Source organism: Neoarius graeffei, chromosome 27 (assembly GCF_027579695.1).
Source record: "Neoarius graeffei isolate fNeoGra1 chromosome 27, fNeoGra1.pri, whole genome shotgun sequence".
NCBI lineage: Eukaryota > Metazoa > Chordata > Actinopteri > Siluriformes > Ariidae > Neoarius > Neoarius graeffei.
Genome location: NC_083595.1, coordinates 43,181,449 through 43,201,337, shown reverse-complemented (window position 1 = coordinate 43,201,337; position 19,889 = coordinate 43,181,449). Strand labels below are relative to the sequence as shown.

The following is a 19,889-nucleotide window of genomic DNA, read 5'->3' as shown; positions in this document are numbered from 1 at the left end:
AAGGGTCGATTTTTTTCTTAAAGTTTAGATCTCTTTGGATAAGAAACATTCTGTTATAGGGTTCTAATAAAGCAATTAAGGATTGTTGCATACATACTTCTTAAAGTATAAACCTGTCTTTCACAGCATTCCTCAAAAAGCTGGACCCAGCCTACCAGGTTGAAAAGGGACAAAAGATCAAGCTGCAGATTGAGGTGGCCAATCCTGATGCCGAGGTGAAATGGCTGAAAAATGGACAGGAGATCCAAAAAACAGGAAGGTACCTAATCAGCCATGACTAGAATAGAATAATTGAGCGATATTTAAATTCAGGTTTTAGTTTGCAATTAAAAATGTGCAGCTAGCTCAAAATAAACGTGTTCAAGGGGTGAGGCATTATAGGTTAGCCAAAGCACACACCTCTAGATTCAGAGACATTTTTTTTTCCGAAAGCAATTTGGACTTTAAATAATAACAAGCAGGGCGGCACGGTGGTGTAGTGGTTAGCGCTGTCGCCTCACAGCAAGAAGGTCCTGGGTTCGAGCCCCGTGGCCAGCGAAGGCCTTTCTGTGTGGAGTTTGCATGTTCTCCCCGTGTCCGCGTGGGTTTCCTCCGGGTGCTCCGGTTTCCCCCACAGTCCAAAGACATGCAGGTTAGGTTAACTGGTGACTCTAAATTGACCGTAGGTGTGAGTGTGAATGGTTGTCTGTGTCTATGTGTCAGCCCTGTGATGACCTGGCGACTTGTCCAGGGTGTACCCCGCCTTTCGCCTGTAGTCAGCTGGGATAGGCTCCAGCTTGCCTGCGACCCTGTAGAAGGATAAAGCGGCTAGAGATAATGAATGAATAATAACAAGCACAAATAAGAATATAATTAATTCATGCAGCTATGCACCTGCACTTGATTTTTATACATCCATCCATCCATTATCCGTAGCCACTTATCCTGTCCTACAGGGTAGCAGGCAAGCTGGAGCCTATTCCAGCTGACTATGGGCGGGGTACACCCTGGACAAGTCACCAGGTCATCACAGGGCTGACACATAGAGACAAGCAACCATTCACACTCACATTCACACCTACGGTCAATTTAGAGTCACCAGTTAACCTAACCTGCATGTCTTTGGACTGTGGGGGAAACCGGAGCACCCGGAGGAAACCCACGCGGACACGGGGAGAACATGCAAACTCCGCACAGAAAGGCCCTCGCTGGCCACTGGGCTCGAACCCAGAACCTTCTTGCTATGAAGTGACAGTGCTAACCAGTACACCACCGTGCCGTCTGATTTTTTTTACAGATTATTAATTTCATTTTTAGTATTACTATTCTCATTTTATGTGTTTTTTTTTGTCTTCAGTGTCCTGTGTTTCTATGTTTGCACCATAGAGTGGCAATTTTAATTTCGTTGTATAAATTTACAGTGACAGACAATTCAATCTCTCTATCTCTCTCCTGCCTTTTCTAAACGAATCTGTGTGTTCCTGGATGGCTCGTCTTCTGTGCTCCACTTCAAACAAAACCTGTAGCAAGTGAGTATCTCCGATTGGTCTGCACATGAAAAAGCATCCAGTGTAATAAACTGTTCCAAGGACACTCTGGGCTGAGACTTGATAGCCATAATATTCTCAAGAACCATATAACAGCTGTTTTTGATTTATTTTCGACTTATTACGGGCCTGACAATACCAACAATTTGTCCACTTGGTGAACTGAGATTTTAGAGTTTCGATCATGCTGTAATACCCTTATCAAAAAGAAGTATACTTCAAGTTCATTTTATTAAGTATACTTAAGTAAAGTTAAAGTATATTTCCTTAAGTATACTTTTGTGTACCAAGTATACTGATATCAATGTACTTACAGTCTACTTAAGTAAACTAATCTAATACTTCTTGGGACTAAATTGGCCCACTTTTAATTTATAAAAAGTAGACTTTAAGTCTAAGAGAAGCAGAGGTGGACAAAGTACCCAACTTCATCACTTAAGTCAAAGTACAGATCCCACTGGTCAAATGTTACTCCGATACAAGTGAAAGTTCTCCAGTCAAATTTTTACTTCAGTTAAAGTACCGAAGTACTTGCTTTTAAAAATACTTAAGTATTAAAAGTACATTTTCTGTCAACGCATCGTTGTATTATTGCCACAATGCTTACAAAACCTAACGCCATTACCAAAGACAGAAATGTGAATTCACAAAATGAACGCATGCTGTGCCATCATGGTGGTTTAACGTTAAGCTAGCTAGTCAGTGACGCTCCACCTGACATGCTAGCAAACTCTTTTCAAACTCAAAATCATATTGGGTAGCTAACGCTACTAGAAAAGAAAGATTTCTACATTGTTTATTTGGCAAGATTATGCTAAAACATATTTCTGAAAGGACTTCAGATAAATTAACGTTATTCATGTTAGCATAACTCTGCTTTTACACGCTAACAGTGTCCAAGTTAACTAGCTATGTGTTAACGTTAGCCGTGGACAAGGCTATGGCAACTTGGCAAGCAAATCCATAGAAAGTCATTTGACTAACCAGACTGCATAGCTATTGCAATGTTATCGCTAGCTCTAAAAGCACAGACAGCTTCACTGCAAGCTTTCTCTTGGAATAAAACGTTTATATACCTCAATATGCTTCCGGAGGTTGGATGGCAAGTTTTTGCAGGCCGTGATGTGGTTCATTTTCGGCAAACATTTAAAACGAAACAAATCTTTAATCCTTTCAGAAAACTGAAACCTGGGTTCTAGGTATGGCCATGGGTGCATGCGTTCTCCAGAAGAACCGCCTCCTTCCATTCTGCCATCAACTGATCGTGTTTAAATAATGCTGCTGAGAAATAATTGAACTTGATTTTATACAGTCTATGGACGTGACGTGACCCTAGTAATACTGATCGGCCGTCTCAGTGTCACCTGCGAAAAAAAACAATCACGTTTTAGAAAAGAAAAAAGAAAAAACATCCACTTTCAAAGCTGCTTCATAGTAATGAGTAACGGGGACTTTGATAGAAATGTAGTGGAGTGAAAAGTACGATATTTGTCTTTCAAATGTAGTGAAGTTAAAGTCATAAGTTTCCAAAAAAAAATACTCAAGTAAAGTACAGATACTCAAAAAGTGTACTTAAGTACAGTACTCAAGTAAATCTACTTCGTTACTGTCCACCTCTGAAGAGAAGTAAACTTTGAGTATACAACTAGTATTTTTTATTTTGTACTGCAAGTATACCACAAGTTAACTTATATACTAATAGTTTACTAGTTCTATACTTGTAGTCCACTCTTTAGTTTACAAAAGCATACGTCATAGTGTACTGGAAATATACTATGAGTTAACTTGTTTTATACTTCTAGTCCACTTTTTAGTCTACTAAAGTATACTTTGTAGTATACTGGAAATATACTATTGGTTTACTCGTTACACACTTCGAGTCCACTTTTTAGTTTATAAAAGTATACTTTATAGCATATTGGAAATATACTATAAGTTAATGGTTTTATACTTCTAGTCCACTTTTTAGTTTTGAAATATACTGCAATTACCCTTCTAAGTATACTATTAGTTTTCTCGCCCTAACCCTTACCTCATGCACACTACCAGCAGACAACTTAAGTGTTTTGAGCTGACCACAAACTTATGGTACATGTAAGTTTAAAAGATGCTGCCATATATCACAAAGAAGCCAATGTGTGTCAAAAAGAAGTATTTTATAGGCTACTATCAAAAGGATAAGCACAACTACAGGGCAAGTACATTTAAACATCTCATCTCATCATCTCTAGCCGCTTTATCCTGTTCTACAGGGTCGCAGGCAAGCTGGAGCCTATCCCAGCCGACTACGGGCGAAAGGCGGGGTACACCCTGGACAAGTCGCCAGGTCATCACAGGGCTGACACATAGACACAGACAACCATTCACACCTACGGTCAATTTAGAGTCACCAGTTAACCTAACCTGCATGTCTTTGGACTGTGGGGGAAACCGGAGCACCCGGAGGAAACCCACACGGACACGGGGAGAACATGCAAACTCCACACAGAAAGGCCCTCGCCGGCCACGGGGCTCGAGCCCGGACCTTCTTGCTGTGAGGCGACAGCGCTAACCACTACACCACCGTGCTGCCCACATTTAAACATAAGGCACAAATATTTTAATACTTGATTATGCTTTTCTTAAGTATATCTTGATCAAAAGTTTAAGTTTAAGCTTAATATACTTAGACTTTTCGATATACTTTTCAGTATAAGCCAAGTATACTTATGTATAACTTTATTAAGTATATCTCTAAGTAAATCAAAAGTAAACTGAAAGCATACTCTCCTTATTTTTAGTTTAAAAGAAGTATACTAGAAGCACACTTGAATAAACTTCTTTTTTGTAAGGGTAGCCATGCCATGTTTGGAATTTGTTGGATTTTGTGAAGCCCTTATATGTAGTGAGGTTTTGTCTCCATCTACAAACGAAAGTAAAAAACAAAACAAAACACAGACTGTTTTTTTGCTCTTCCTTCAGGTACATCTTTGAGAGTGTAGGGAACAAACGCTTCCTCACGATCAACAACTGTTCTCTGGCTGATGACGCGGCATACACCTGCATCGTGGGAGATGAAAAAAGCTTCACGGAGCTCTTTGTGAAAGGTACTTGATGATGATGATGATGATGATGACGAGTAACGTAGTGCGGAGCCATTTTGAGCATTTCTGACGATCGAGAGTCATCTATCCGTTTCTTTCTCAGAGCCTCCTGTCCTGATCCTGCGTAATCTTGAGGATCAGATGGCAATGAAGGGAGAGAGAGTAGAATTTGAGTGTGAGGTCTCTGAGGAAGGAGCTCATGTCAAGTGGTAAGACTTGTATCTATGATCTGTGAACATAATCCCTGCTAAACACATCGAAATCAGGAATGGTTCCTATAAGTGACCCCAGAACATGATAAGCACAAGCATGACAAAGAGTACTACACTGTCAGGGGACAAGCGATAAGAAAAGAATGATTGCGTTGCAGCTGCATGTCCGCCTCGGATATGTGAGATTCCTCAGATGTCCAGAAGATGGCATGCATGTCTTTTGTTAAGCAGAGCAGCTGCCAGGCTTTGGCTGATTCAACCTGGTTGACGGATAGAGAAGGTGGTGCAAAAGTGTGTGTGAGAGAGAGAGAGAGAGAATGAGTGAGTGAATGAGCCATGGCTTCACCTGATCAGGATCCAAGGCTGTATATCACCCAGCAGCTCTGTAAATTATCAGCCCTCTGAAAAGGTCACGCCAGCCTTTTAGCAGTTCTGCAGTGTCCTTCAACCACAATGAGAAAGTCACCATTAGTTCAAGGCGACTGCCTTTAATGTGCCACAGAGGACGCATTTCTAGAGCTAGATATTCTGACAATAGATTTCTTAGCACTATCAAGTAATACACATGAAGAGAAACATCGGATAGCAAATGAAGATTGACCAAGGTTGCTTCGATCTCATCACGCTGGTCATGACATCTTTTATTTGACAATGTCAGTGTCATAAGAACTAATAAAAAAAAAAAAGAAAAAAAAGCTCGAATCATTTTAACAGCATGAGATGTGATGAGGATTTTATGATCATCCATCAATGCCATATTGTCCAGGTACAGACATCAGAATGTAACAAGATCAAAATGTCTTGGGCTTACTTATAAAGACCTACTGTATTTATAGCTTATTTTAACAAGCTTTGGTTTATTGAAACACAATACATCATTTCATGCTAAGTAATAGCAAAATCTTGCTATCTGAAGCTCTAGCATGCTTACACCTTGATAAACATTAGCATCATCATGGAAACAGGCCTGAAAAAATAGCGCGTGGATAGGAAAATAAAATATAGAGCCGGTTTTATAACCGCTTTTCAAAATTTCAGGGAAAAAGATGGAGTGGAGCTTACTCGAGATGAATCATTCAAGTATCGCTTCAAGAAAGATGGCTGCAAACACATACTCATCATCAATGATGTCACCAAGGAGGATTGTGGTCACTACCGAGTGAAGACCAATGGAGGGCAATCTCTTGCTGAGCTCATAGTGCAGGGTGAGTGCCTTATTTTAGCACTTGTGTTTATCATGTGGTTCTTTATTTTAATATAGAACTTTACTAGTTCTGTAGGCTTGGAGGTAAAACAGATTTACATGAGTGCAAAGCCCTCTTTAAAAGTGGCAAAATGAGTTCATGTCTCATGATTGATATCTCTCTTCCTCTGACGTCTTTGGCTTTAAAGTCTGATTGAAGTGATTTGTCAATCATAACCGATGCACGACAAGCCACGCGTCAATCAAGGTAGAGAGAACCGTAGTCCAAAATAAACCTCCAGAATTCCACTGGGCATTCTTTACTCCCTGCAGTCTCCTTTCAGCACTGCCTCTTTGTGGTCCTGTCAGTCAAAAATCACCTCTGTTTGTCAGCCCGGTAAATATGGTTGACAGGCCCATAGCACATGGTTACAGCGTGCACAATGCACAGACGCCAGCTATTGTTAGACCGCAACGGCTGAGCAGGTGACTACTAGGTTTCTTTCCTTCTTCCACTCCATAACCTACTGTAATTCTTACCCTGGTCTAGTTCTCAGACATCAGGTGGTGTCCTTTGCTCTCACCTTTACTCTCAGCCTTACTTTCTGTTTTTCTCTTGATCTGGAAATGTAAGAAAATGAAAGCTCAACCCGGAGTGACCTTCGTGCTGTGGTGCTACTGGAAACTCCATGAACTGAGACAATAGTGTCCTTAAATCTCTCGTAAATCCATCCGGACACTCAGTTCCTGCTTGCATTCTTTTTCTTTCTTTAAAGCAACCCGATCCACATCTCCAGCCAGTCTTGACCACTTAATCAAACGGAGAAGGTGCCAAACATGAACAGCTGTCCAGCACCAATGAACTTCTGCCAGGAGGATCATAGCTCCCCAGTAACTCGCCTTTAATTATACCACCTCTTACTGATGAGCTCTGGGTGTGTGTCTGCTGCAGTAATTCAATACAATACTGTAGTACTATGTAGTTATATCACTTATTTCCAGTTGTGCAGATCAGCACGATAATGAGAGTAGAATATTTAACAGTTATTCCACGAAATCGAGCTGTACATGAGCTGATAGCCGATGAGGCATGTCACGCTGAGTTGGCCATCAGCCATGTATGACGAAATTGAGTGGAGTAACTGTTTTATTCTATCCACATTCACTGGATTTTGAGAAACAGAGCATTTTTATTTGTATTTTTTTTAAAGGTCCCATGGCATGGTGGTTTGTTGATGCTTTAAATGGGCTCGTGGAGGTTTCCGGATGTTATATCCGCAGGCTTTCTCGAAATGAACCCTCGGCACGTAAATATAGCCTCCTGGGAGAAAGCCCCATTTCAGCGCTTTTCCCAGTGCATCATTTTGCTAATGAGAAGCAGGAGGCGGGGAAGGGTAGAGGGTGGGGGCGGGCCATGGGGGGAGGGGGAGGGGCTTGATCAAGCTGCGCACACACATACTCGCTGCTATCAGCGCCTGTAGCCACGCTGCTAAGACAAAACCCCGTTCTCCCTCGGACTCCTTTCGTAAACTCAACTCTGACACAGAGAACAGAGAGTGAGAGTGTTCGGAGTGGTAGTTTACGAACGTATAATACCCTAGGCTTGAACACGCACTCCATAACCAAAGAGGATAGAAGCAGCAACTACAGCAACATATCGCTTATCCAACAGAAGACATACATTGCGGAGCAATAGTCAAACATAAGCTCATAAGTTACAGTCAATTTCCAGACTAAACTCAGTTTAACAGAGCATGCTGCATGCTCTTTAGTTTTGTAGCGCAGATTACCTGGCTAACTGCAGGAAGCGGTTAGCTGCACAGCTAATGTAGCCATTGCTAGGCTAACGTACCGATTTTAAAACACGGCAAAACGACCAGTTATACACTTACTTGTTCGGTGTTTGTTGCTGATGCGGCAGGGATGCTTGGTACGGACCCAGGCTTCAGTGACAGTTGATGTGCAAAACCTGCCCTGTACTGTCCCAAGTTATGGAAACATTCATCAGGAAAATGCTTCCGACAAACATACACCGTCTTAGGTAGACTCGACGGCGTATTATTGAAGTAAATAAAATTAAGCCACTGCATCTTCAGGGGCTCTCCCGTCGGCAGTAAAAACAGACTCTTTTCTGTGTTGTCACATCCATGTACAGCGCAATTTCCATGTTTCGCTCGCTTAGGTGATGCCATGTTGTGTCCTCTATGGTCTCCTCACTACAACTGGGCGGGCAATCCATACAGTGGGTGGGAATCCAGAGGGGGGGCGTGGGGATCATCTCCCTTGCTGACGTAGTAAAGGGAAGAGCTTATCAACGCGCCGTTTTGACGCGCCATTCTCAAATGTTGGGCATAGTTTGGTTTACACGTTATGAAATTTCTAGCCACTGGGGTGAGTTAAGAAGGTCAGAGGAACTCATTTTAACGTTAAAAAACCTCAGAAAGTGAAAATTTCATGCCATGGGACCTTTAAAGGTTTGTATTTCCCTCTCAGCTACGTCCTTAGTGTTTTCCAAGTACTTTTCTTGCTATGTTGTAATCTTACGGTACTTTTTTTAGTCACGAAGCGCTAAAGTCCCCAGCTGTTTCTTTGTTTACTCCTCACAAAGTCCATATGCATGAAGGTCGCGACAAAATTCTTCCCCAGCCGTACAGTTACAATGCGCCGTGATCACTTCTCCGTCTTGTTTAACTAAGCTCCAGGTCTTTAAAGGGGTTTCTGATGATCTTTGTGAATGATTTAGCTGAGAGATAAGAGCCAGTACAAGTGAGAATCAAGCCAACTGTTGTTTGTTTACACTTCAACTTGCAGCACTTCGTTATAAAGACGTGAACGAAAAGCTTAAAAAAAACAACATACTTACACGGGCAAAAACAATACAGGATTCATTCGGCAATGACTTGATCCCGAGGTCCTTTACCCAGCCACATACAAAACAGTTGTAAGCCTCCATACTCTTCCACGCTTTCATCTGTTTTGCGGTGTAGAAGGACGTCTGCGACACCAGATAGTTCGAGATGTCGGGGAACTCGACTGAAGGGTAGTTTTCGAGATTGTATGACAAATCTTTCTTTTCCAGACTGTAGGGAAATGTAATTATAATTAAATTTTAACATTCACTGGATTTTGAGAAACAGAGCATTTTTATTTTTTGCAAATTCGATAAATAAAAACTTTATACAAAATGTCAGACAAAATCATTTCCGCTTAGGTGGACTTAAAAACCTATCGATGGCTGCATGAATTGACTTTAGTGTTGTTTTTTTGTCGAAAGTGCCGTCTTGCTGTCGTGCCGAGGTACAGAATAGCTTTAGACGTTTATTTAATTCTTCCTTGGATATTTCAGTTATGTCATTTTCAAACTTTGAGCTTTTGAACCAGTCTAAAAAAACAATACATTTTAATGCTTAAAGATGAAGAATGTAAACAAACTGGCGAAATGACAGGAGCAATTTGTGAAAAATGCTATAATAATAATAATAATAATACTTGAAAAAAAATGCTCTAACCATCAAATACTTTCATTCCATATCTTATTGCTTTTTTGTATTTTTGGGGGTTTTGTTTTTGAGTAGAGTTTTTATTTCATCCTCGGTTGGTTCAGCAACATGCTCCGCCATTTTGTTTTTCTCTACTCACAGTATATGAGCTGATATCCTAGTAGTAGAGTAGCCAATCAAAGTGCGCGATTGCTCATATCCAGTGAACGTGGATAGAATAAAATTGGATGTATTCAGAGATCGAAAGTAACAAAAGTCACTCACTTTCTTTCTTTTTATTCGACCGAGTGCTTTATAGTCAACATTTTTTGAAGTCATAAGGTTACTATTTTGCAGCCGAGTTAAATTTAAGCATTTGACTTTTAAAAGGTGCGACAACATGAACAAGGATGAATGAGTCTCTAATGTATTCATTTATTTCTGTATGCCTGATGGAACACTTACTGTACATGCAAAAAAAAAGAAGCCCTTAAATATAAGCTACATGGAAAAACATAAAAGTAAAAACAAATTACAGAATTGGCGGCACGGTGGTGTAGTGGTTAGCGCTGTCGCCTCACAGCAAGAAGGTCTGGGTTCGAGCCCCGTGGCCGGCGAGGGCCTTTCTGTGTGGAGTTTGCATGTTCTCCCCGTGTCCGCGTGGGTTTCCTCCGGGTGCTCTGGTTTCCCCCACAGTCCAAAGACATGCAGGTTAGGTTAACTGGTGACTCTAAATTGACCGTAGCTGTGAATGTGAGTGTGAATGGTTGTCTGTGTCTATGTGTCAGCCCTGTGATGACCTGGCGACTTGTCCAGGGTGTACCCCGCCTTTCGCCCGTAGTCAGCTGGGATAGGCTCCAGCTTGCCCGCGACCCTGTAGAACAGGATAAAGCAGCTACAGATAATGAGATGAGATGAGAAATTACAGAATTTGTATTTTTTTTGCTAGCTGGAGTATCACCAGTCATGAGAGCTTTTAGTGCTTGTCAGTTAGCATAAATTAATGCTTGCTGATGTTCCATGGCAAATTACTTTAATGAATAACAAAGATCAGTGTACAGTTCAATCGTTCATATTTTATTATGCCATTTATTCCATTTTTTTAATGCCATTTCTCCCACTGACTCCAGTCAGTTCTTGGCTTCTTGGTTATCCTTTCAATCTTACTCATTATCTTAACACAAATTCAACAATTTAATAAAGAATTTTTTTCAGCCCCATGCCAGTTCTTTCTTTTGGTTATTCTGTATAACCAAACCTACACTTAATTATGCCTTTAAATGTCTGTGCTGTTTGCCCTTTGCCCTTTAGAGAAGCAACTGGAGGTGTATCAGAGCATTGCTGACCTGACAGTAAAAGCGAAGGAAGAGGCGGTGTTCAAATGTGAGGTGTCTGATGAGAACGTCAAAGGAACCTGGTACAAAAATGGAGTGGAGGTGAAGCCTGATGCTCGAACCCATATCACACACATTGGCCGGTAAGACTATCAAAGTGTCTTGCATTTGAACAGCTGTAGAGTTTTCAGTTCGAATTGGGTGTAGTGTGTTTTTTTTTTTTTTTAATGTGGTCAGTTCCAGTCCTGGAGAACCATTTGATGAATTCCCTTCTCAGACATATGTGATTCGGTAGAACAGGGAAATCAGTGAAATGTACTTACTTACTTTGAAGTGGCTAATCATCCTTTCTTGCAGCTGAATAGCTGAATTACGAAGGACGCAGCTCAACATGGCCGAGTCGAAAGCATACAAGGGCAGCCACCATACTACTCATGTCTAACCATGGAACACAGCTCAGATATTCACACCTATGGATAATTTTAGAGTAGCCAGTTATCCTAACCTGCATGTCTTTGGACTGTGGGGGAAACCGGAGCACCTGGAGGAAACCCATGCAGACACGGGGAGAACATGCAAATTCAATGTACTGAACTCTGGTTCTCCAGGTCTGGATTTGGAGCTCTCCTTTCGAAATGTAAAAGTTGTCTGATATACTCTCTGTCTCACCAGAATTCACAAACTCTCTATTGATGATGTGCGTCCGGACGATGAAGGCGATTACACCTTTATCCCTGAAGGCTACGCTTTTAACCTTTCTGCCAAACTGAACTTCTTGGGTATATAATTCTTACATTACTGGCTTAACAGTCTTACATTTCTTGCTTAACAGTATGACATTTCCATTTATTATTTTCATTTACGCTTTCAGAGGTCAAGATCGACTATGTCCCTCGTCAAGGTAAGAATAAAAGGACTACACAATAGAGAGACAGTGTTGAACTTCTGCCAGTTAATAAGTAGGGCACTTATGGTGAGGTAAATAGTTTGGCAAGTTGCACGATTTTCCACTTACATCAAATGTAATCAATCACCCAAGTCCTATTTCGTGTTCAACGTTAACCTCGTTACTTTTGCTCTTGAAGTTATAAGGTTAGTGTAGCTTAGCTAAGTAAGAGAAGTAAGTCTCACCCAAAGTCTTTTGTGTTAAAGGGGAACTGAAGTCATTTTTAAACTTGCTTTATTTCTTAATCAACGTGTTATTCAATTACATTTTCGGTTTTAGTAACCTTATATCGTGACTCGTATTGGCAACTAATTGCAATTAAATATTATACTTATCAGCCTATTCGGTTTTTAGCCATGTTGAATTTAGTTCGTTTGGTCCACGGCAGGCGTCACTTATCCGCGTGATCTTCACAAGACTCGTGCGAGACTTCGAAACGTGAAGTGTCAGCCAGGTGTCAGTGCCGCCATTTTGAAAACTGTTTTCCAAATGAAATATTGCACAAAAACGAGTTTAAATGACGATTACTGCCTATGTTTTTCAAACTTTCCTGATTGCTATCAGCATTCGAAAGAGGGCGAACGCGGGCGTCTTTTGACAACGTTGGCAGATGTCGGTCACTTTGATTTCCGCTGTACGTTTTACTTCCGTCCTACGACGTCTCGCACAGGTCTCAACGAATCTCATTTACGGCCATCGCTTTGACATATGGACTGATATATTACAGAGCATATTTCAAACACTCATCACTTACTACAGCAGTGACAAAATAGCGATCAAAAATGCATTCCTATATTTAGTAAAATGAGATACATAGAATTTTGAGAATAAAAAAATTTGCCTTCAGTTCTCCTTTAATATCTGCTTCAAACCATATGAACGTCTTCAGTGATATCAAACAGATGTGGTGATGTCGTTTAAGCCGCATTATGACTTACTGTAATCTATAAACCTGAACCAGACTTTATGTAACTAATTACTGTAACTAATTTTTACAAAGTCAGCCATCTTGGACCACTGGAATAACATTTTCCAAAGTACAGTTTGGTATCATTCATCCCTATACGCCCAATTTCCAGTTTGACGATGGAGTTGCACCAAAAAGTTGGAAGTTATGGAGAGTTCCACTTTGACGTAAAATTTATAAATATGAACTTGCACACAATTTTCACAGATTCATTACTTGTTAGCTGTATAGATCCAATGCAAAACTATAGCAACAAATGTCGACGCTGATGGACTACATTTTGGATTAGTGTAAAAATGGTATATTTAAAAAAAAATCTTTTCTTAATTGTCCGTATTCATTTAACTACATCTGAAAAACAGCTTTTTGAAGTATATTTCTCATATGACACACATACTTGAGAATCAGACTCTTAAAGCTGACCAGAACATGGATGAGCTCCCACTTTATTTCTATGATGCATGTTGCCTCCATGTGAGTTCGGGTGAGAGTTGATTTCTTCCACTACCCCCATATGTAGATCCACCTAAGATCCATTTGGACTGCTTTGGCCAAACTGCAGATTCCACTATTTTAGTCGTGGCTGGCAACAAGTTGCGATTGGATGTACCAATCACTGGAGACCCTGCCCCAACAGTGGTTTGGACCAAGTCAGATAAGGTAAGGAGAATGTTATTATAAACAATTATCCCAAAATATTTGAATGATTGTGTATGTTAGTATAATGATCAGCTGTAGTTTCATGTATTTTCATGTTTTGCTCACCAATTGGCAAATGTGGAAAGTCTGTACATACTACTGTTAGTTCACATTCATTTCTCTTCAAGAAAATGGTACCATGCCTTTAACAAACCGATTAGTAACTAATATGTAGTTAATACTAAAGCTAGATGGCCTTTCGTCTCGTCTTCTTCTGCTTATCCGTGGCCGGGTCGCGGAGGCAGCAGTCTGAGCATGGAAGCCCAAACTTCCCTTTCCCCAGACACCTCGGCCAGCTCCTTGGGAAGAACACCGAGGCGTTCCCAGGCCAGCCGAGAGACATAGTCCCTCCAGCGTGTCCTCGGTCTTCCCCAGGGCCTCCTCCCGGGGGGACATGCCTGGAACACCTCCCCAGGGAGGCGTCCAGGAGGCATCCGAAAGAGATGCCCGAGCCACCTCAGCTGATTCCTCTCGATGTGGAGGAGCAGCGGCTCTACTCTGAGCTCCTCCCGAGTGACTGTGCTTCTCACCCTATCTCTAAGGGAGCGCCCAGCCACCCTGTGAAGGAAACTCATTTCGGCCGCTTGTATCCGTGATTCGATTTCATAAAATCGGTGAAATTTAGTTCCCTTTAAAATTTGGTCATTGTGATATATGTTTATTTTTGCAATATCTCAAAAAACAAATAAAAAACCCAGGCCATTCTGTGGCTGGGAAGTTATTTAATTTAAGGGGATTAAAGCAAATAATGTGCATGAAATCGCTCACTTCGCGCAGTCAAGCAGACAGAGGAAGTCCGTGTGCGCATGCACAGGTTTAACTTCTTCTTTTGGGTTTTACAGCAACTTTCATCCACAGTGTTGCATTACCGCCATCTACAGGTTTACCTTGACCGTGCACTGACAGTTCCATCATTCTGTCGCTAAACGAAAAGCTGATCACACCGAGGTGCTCGCTGACCGCCGATATTTATTAGTTTGGTCCTGCGTTTCCTTTCCTTCACAACATAACGTCTTTTCTTCTCGCTTTTCGTTACTGTAGTCGGTCTTTCATGTTTCATTCGCATCCTCCATTTTCCTCTCCTGTTTCAAATTTGTATCTCACAATGTCTTGGGCGAATGGGGAAAGCCCACCATGTGATGCAGGACATAGTATCTTGAAATGGGTCAGGGTGAAGCAGGAAAAAATAGTGGAGAATTTAGGGCCACATGGCCCTAAATTCATTAATCGTCCTATTTAAAAAAAAAAAAAGCCTAATAAAATTCGAAGCCTGTGATTCAAATTCAGTAGCTTTCGGTCCACTAAACAAAAATAATTGGGTGTCAGGGAAAATTCTTTTTATGAATTTTGATGGACAAAAAATGTATTTACGTACAAGACATACTGTAGGTTAAGGTGATGTGTCTCATGTAGTTATTACATTAGTTTATCGGAAGGTAATGAAGATATGCACAAATAATGTCATGTCATTGGCCCAGTAGTCAACTCAAATAGCCATTCAAAAGCACGACTGCACATTTTACACATTTTGCTTTAACACCGAGACAGGTGTCCCAGCATGAGGATTTCTGATTAAAGCTCTTAAGCTCACACAGGTAAGTTTTGGGTAGATTTTTCCTCAACTACTTCCTGATTTGTCACGGACAGTCACATTCAGGTTTGTATTGGAGCAGGATGCTGAAAGTTGGACCTGTCACCTTTGAGTCTTAACATCTTAGCCTTAACCATGGCCTCGTCGCTTCTGCTCTGCTTGTGTAGGATAAATCTAAAACTCCACTGGGAGAAAGGAAAGGGGAACCAGCTTTCATCTGGACTTTGAAGGATGGTGATGTGAGTTAGTGGCCTTTAAAACAATAACGCCATCACAATCTCTTGTTATTATGTGCACTTTCATTGTCCTGTGCCGCTGCTGCTGCTATGAGAGTGTCTTCTGACCTTTGTCTTTATTGTCTTTTTTACTGCTGCAGCCACTGCATTGTGATACTGTCTTGGTTCGATTCCTATCTGTTTATGGTCATACCTACTTCACATGAGGCATAACAGAGTATTTAATAGTGTTAAAACTTTCTGTGAAATCACTTCTTATTATAATAATAATAATCTTTATAGGGCGGCACGGTGGTGTAGTGGTTAGCACTGTCGCCTCACAGCAAGAAGGTCCGGGTTCGAGCCCCGTGGCCAACGAGGGCCTTTCCATGTTCTCCCCGTGTCCGCGTGGGTTTCCTCCGGGTGCTCCGGTTTCCCCCACAGTCCAAAGACATGCAGGTTAGGCTAATTGGTGGCTCGAAATTGACCGTAGGTGTGAATGGTTGTCTGTGTCTATGTGTCAGCCCTGTGATGACCTGACGACTTGTCCAGGGTGTACCCCGCCTTTCGCCTGTAGTCAGCTGGGATAGGCTCCAGCTTGCCCGCGACCCTGTAGGACAGGATAAGCGGCTACAGATGATGGATGGATGGATGGATGGATGGATGGATAACCTTTTATATGTCTGTTTAGTTGTCCATAAAAGTCTCAAATTTTCTCTACAAAATTTTCACGCCCCTTTTTTTTTTTTTTTAATACCTGTGATGCCCCATGACTTTATTGTGTCTTGGTTTGAAACTGTAATTATCTAATATCTAATACTAACCCAGCAAAACAAATTGCTTCTTCAGTTTAGTATTCAGTTCAGTACTTCTACATGATGTTAAAACTTTATTGCACAGCATTGTGTTCATGTGTATCGCATTAGTACACTATGCTCTGAAGCAAATGGACTGCACCAGGTGAGTGCATGCTTCATACACTTGTTTATGGAAAACCTTTGGTGACGCCATACGAACACAGAAGGTAAGAAAATAATATAGTAAAGATTTCATATACTATATTACATTTTGATCTTTAATACCTCATCCGCATCCGGTCTCAGGTTTTGCATCTTGTTTGAACGTTGCTTGGTCCAGAAGTTGGAACTCAGTGTAGGATCTTGTGATTTGACTCTAGCTGGTGTTTTACACTAAAAAAAAAACTGATCGGTAAAAAAACAAACAAACTGTGATTGGTTTTTCAGGTCTTGACAGATGCAAGTGGACGTGTCCATGTAGAGAGTGCACGGGGACATTGCATCTTGACTATTGAGGGGGCGGAGCGTCAGGACGAAGGCGTGTACTCTGTTATTGTGCGGAATCCGGCAGGGGAGGATACCGCTGACATTAATGTGAAAGTTGTTGGTATGTAAGATATTTAAACATGCTACATGTACCATGTATAAACGCCTATGGACTTGGATATGCAACATGATAAATGTCTACTGAAGGACTAACCTTTTTCTGTTTCATCATTGCTTAATACATTTATAGGATGACAGCATTATAGGTTGATTCTTGAACTGTAATCTTACTCCAAAATGAAGGTTTTATTCTTACAGAATATTCCAAATGGAACCCTATTCAGCAAGCAAAGAACTATTCATTCATTCATTCATTCATTCATTCTTTTTTTTGTTTCCTTCTGCCAACTTCAAGTTGGGCAGGGTTATATAGGACACAAGCTCCAATTAACAGTTATTCCATGAAATCAAGTTGTACACGAGCTGATAGCCAAAGAGGTGCGTAGCACCGGGTTGGCTATAATCCATGTATGACGAGATTGAGTGGAATAACTGTTTTATTCTATCCACATTTCACTGGATTTTGAGAAACAGAGCAAATTCAATAAATAAAAACTTTATACAAAATGTCCGACAAAATCATTTCTGCTTAGCATGTAAACAAACCAGCACAATGACAGGAGCAATTTGTGAAAAATGCTCTAATAATAATTCTTGAAAAGTAAAAACGATACATTCTTACCATCAAATACTTCCATTCCATATTTTGTTGCCTTTTTTGGGGGGGGGTCTTCTTCTTTAGGGTTTTTTGGTGGTTGGCAAACCAACTTAAAGGTGCATTACTGTCAACGACTGGGCTAGAGTGTGGAACAGGAGATATTGGGGGGTGGGGGGAACTATATTCTTTTAAGCCTAGGTCACAACCGGACGAACGATTTTTTGGCTGTGCGATTTTTGGCGTTTCCCAAATCGCTGCGTTTTTTTTGTTCGTGGAGAAAGACGCACGTTGGCCGTAAGTTTGTCTTGCAACCTGAAAAAAAACGTAAGCGCCTGTAGAGTTTGTTTGACATGACAAAGAACCTCTGCGACCAGTCTACGGCTCGAAAATCAGCACGTCACACGCGCGCCCTCCGTGCGTTTCTTGCGTTTTTTGCACGTAGACTGGCCGTAGGAGCACGTACGGCCGGTTGTGACCAAGGCATTAGCTATTTCTGTTTCTTTTAAATACTTGAAAAAATTTTTGGGGTTTTGTTTTCGACTAGAGTTTTTATTTCGTCCTTGGTTGGTTCAGCAAAACACTCCGCCATTTTGTTTTTCTCTACTCATGGTATATGAGCTGATAGCCTAGTAGTAGGATAGCCAATCAGAGTGCGTGACTGCTCATATCCAGTGAATGTGGATAGAATAATAAGAATCTTGTCATCACATCTTGTCAGCTCCTCTTTAATCCAACCAGAGAAACTAAAGTGACTTCTTTCCTGCTGTCTCCGACTTTTTCTGCCTGAGCAAAACTGCATCTAGTTGTAATTTTAACCATTTTATATACACTGTTGTATTACAGTAGTTAATTCATAGACCCTGGATGGGATGCCAGTCCATCTTTTCCCCAAGAGTGTAAGAAAAGGTTCCATCTAGCACCCTAAAGCATTCATAAGTTTGTACCCTAAAATAACCATTAAAGGTTTTATGTAGAGCCATAACCATATACCAGACGATATAACTTCCTGAAAATCTTCCAACTAGAACTCCTCTCAGAAGCGACAGTGCTTAACCATCCAACGTAATCCTTTTTCTTAAGAGTGTAAATGTTCATCATGGCTCTGAAAGATTCGTTGCTGTCTAGCCCCTTCCCACAACTTTCTCTGTGCATGTTAGCATTTCATTATAAGAATACGGATACTGATGTTCACAGTACAAGAGTAGTACTTTTGACTTTTTTTAAATGAGTTGCCTTTTTTTCCCCCCAGATGTGCCAGATCCACCTCAGGCTCCCAGAATCCTCAGCGTTGGGGAGGACTGGTGTGTAGTCCAGTGGGACCCTCCACTGTTTGATGGTGGCCAGCCAGTTTTGGGTAAATGCTGCTCAAATATAAAGCACGCAATCCTACAATTTAGGTCTTAAAGAAGTCTTTGAATTGCAACACATTAAAAAGCTTATCTAAGAAGTCTCTATGTTGTCTAAGGCTATGTCCTGGAGAGGAAGAAGAAAAAGAGCTACAGGTGGATGCGTCTGAACTTTGACCCCTATAAGGACACCACATATGAAGCTAAGAATATGATTGAGGGAATGGCTTATGAGATGAGGGTTTACGCTGTGAACAGTATTGGCATGTCTCGGCCCAGTGCTGCCTCCCAGCCTTTTGTGCCTATTGGTAAGTTTCATTTACATTTGATTGATTCTTTAATCTAAAACAACAATCGAACAGTTGAAGGTTAATGCTGTTAGCTTGGTGGTGCTGGGAAATATACTCAACGACTCTGCTGACTAACTTTTGATCAGGAGCTCAAAGCTTTAACCAGTGAGCCACCACTGCCCTGACATACTCCTGATTTGCTCGATTTGTCTTCAGCTTGGTTTCTATGAACACTAATAATAATTGGTTATATATAAATGGGTTGAGTTTTTTAAGATGAATGATTTATGGAATTGGAACTGAGGTGTTTACGTGCAATTTCTTTGCTCGAGAAAAAAAAATATCATCAAATCCATACACCCAGTACTGTTATTTATCTCTACAGTTCAAAATGGTTTGTTTTAAAACCTAGGGACTTAAGGAAAGTCAGCCATAATGAAATACTCCAAATTTTACCAAACCCATCTGTATTTACAGGTGATTAACCACAAACAAGAATCTTGACATGTATCTCTGGACTGAAAACTCCTTTATAATAGAAGTTTAATGGTAGATGTTGGGGCAGTCAATAGACTTTCACATTAAGAACTGAGACAGGTAATAGATGACCATTAATTTCCTGTGTCACTCAACAACATGACAAGTTTGAATTCAAAGTTTGTAGATGCAAATACTACACTCATCTCATCTCATCATCTCTAGCCGCTTTATCCTGTTCTACAGGGTCGCAGGCAAGCTGGAGCCTATCCCAGCTGACTACGGGCGAAAGGCGGGGTACACCCTGGACAAGTCGCCAGATCATCACAGGGCTGACACATAGACACAGACAACCATTCACACTCACATTCACACCTACGGTCAATTTAGAGTCACCAGTTAACCTAACCTGCATGTCTTTGGACTGTGGGGGAAACCGAAGCACCCGGAGGAAACCCACGCGGACACGGGGAGAACATGCAAATTCCGCACAGAAAGGCTCTCGCCGGCCACGGGGCTCGAACCCGGACCTTCTTGCTG

At 41.2% G+C, this 19,889-nt stretch overlaps 1 protein-coding gene across 1 annotated transcript in view; it reads left to right on the top strand.

Annotated features, from left to right (window-relative positions):
• mybpc3 (myosin binding protein C3) overlaps positions 1-19,889 on the top strand; it is a 96,915-nt gene that overhangs the window by 40,887 nt on the left and 36,139 nt on the right. The window contains exons 11-22 of the mRNA XM_060911635.1: positions 127-259; positions 1,506-1,508; positions 4,488-4,612; positions 4,713-4,818; positions 5,860-6,026; positions 10,795-10,960; positions 11,490-11,596; positions 11,689-11,718; positions 13,251-13,390; positions 16,480-16,639; positions 18,486-18,590; positions 18,702-18,890. Of these exons, the coding sequence (XP_060767618.1) occupies positions 127-259; positions 1,506-1,508; positions 4,488-4,612; positions 4,713-4,818; positions 5,860-6,026; positions 10,795-10,960; positions 11,490-11,596; positions 11,689-11,718; positions 13,251-13,390; positions 16,480-16,639; positions 18,486-18,590; positions 18,702-18,890 (1,431 nt within the window). The remainder of the gene's footprint in view (positions 1-126; positions 260-1,505; positions 1,509-4,487; positions 4,613-4,712; positions 4,819-5,859; positions 6,027-10,794; positions 10,961-11,489; positions 11,597-11,688; positions 11,719-13,250; positions 13,391-16,479; positions 16,640-18,485; positions 18,591-18,701; positions 18,891-19,889) is intronic.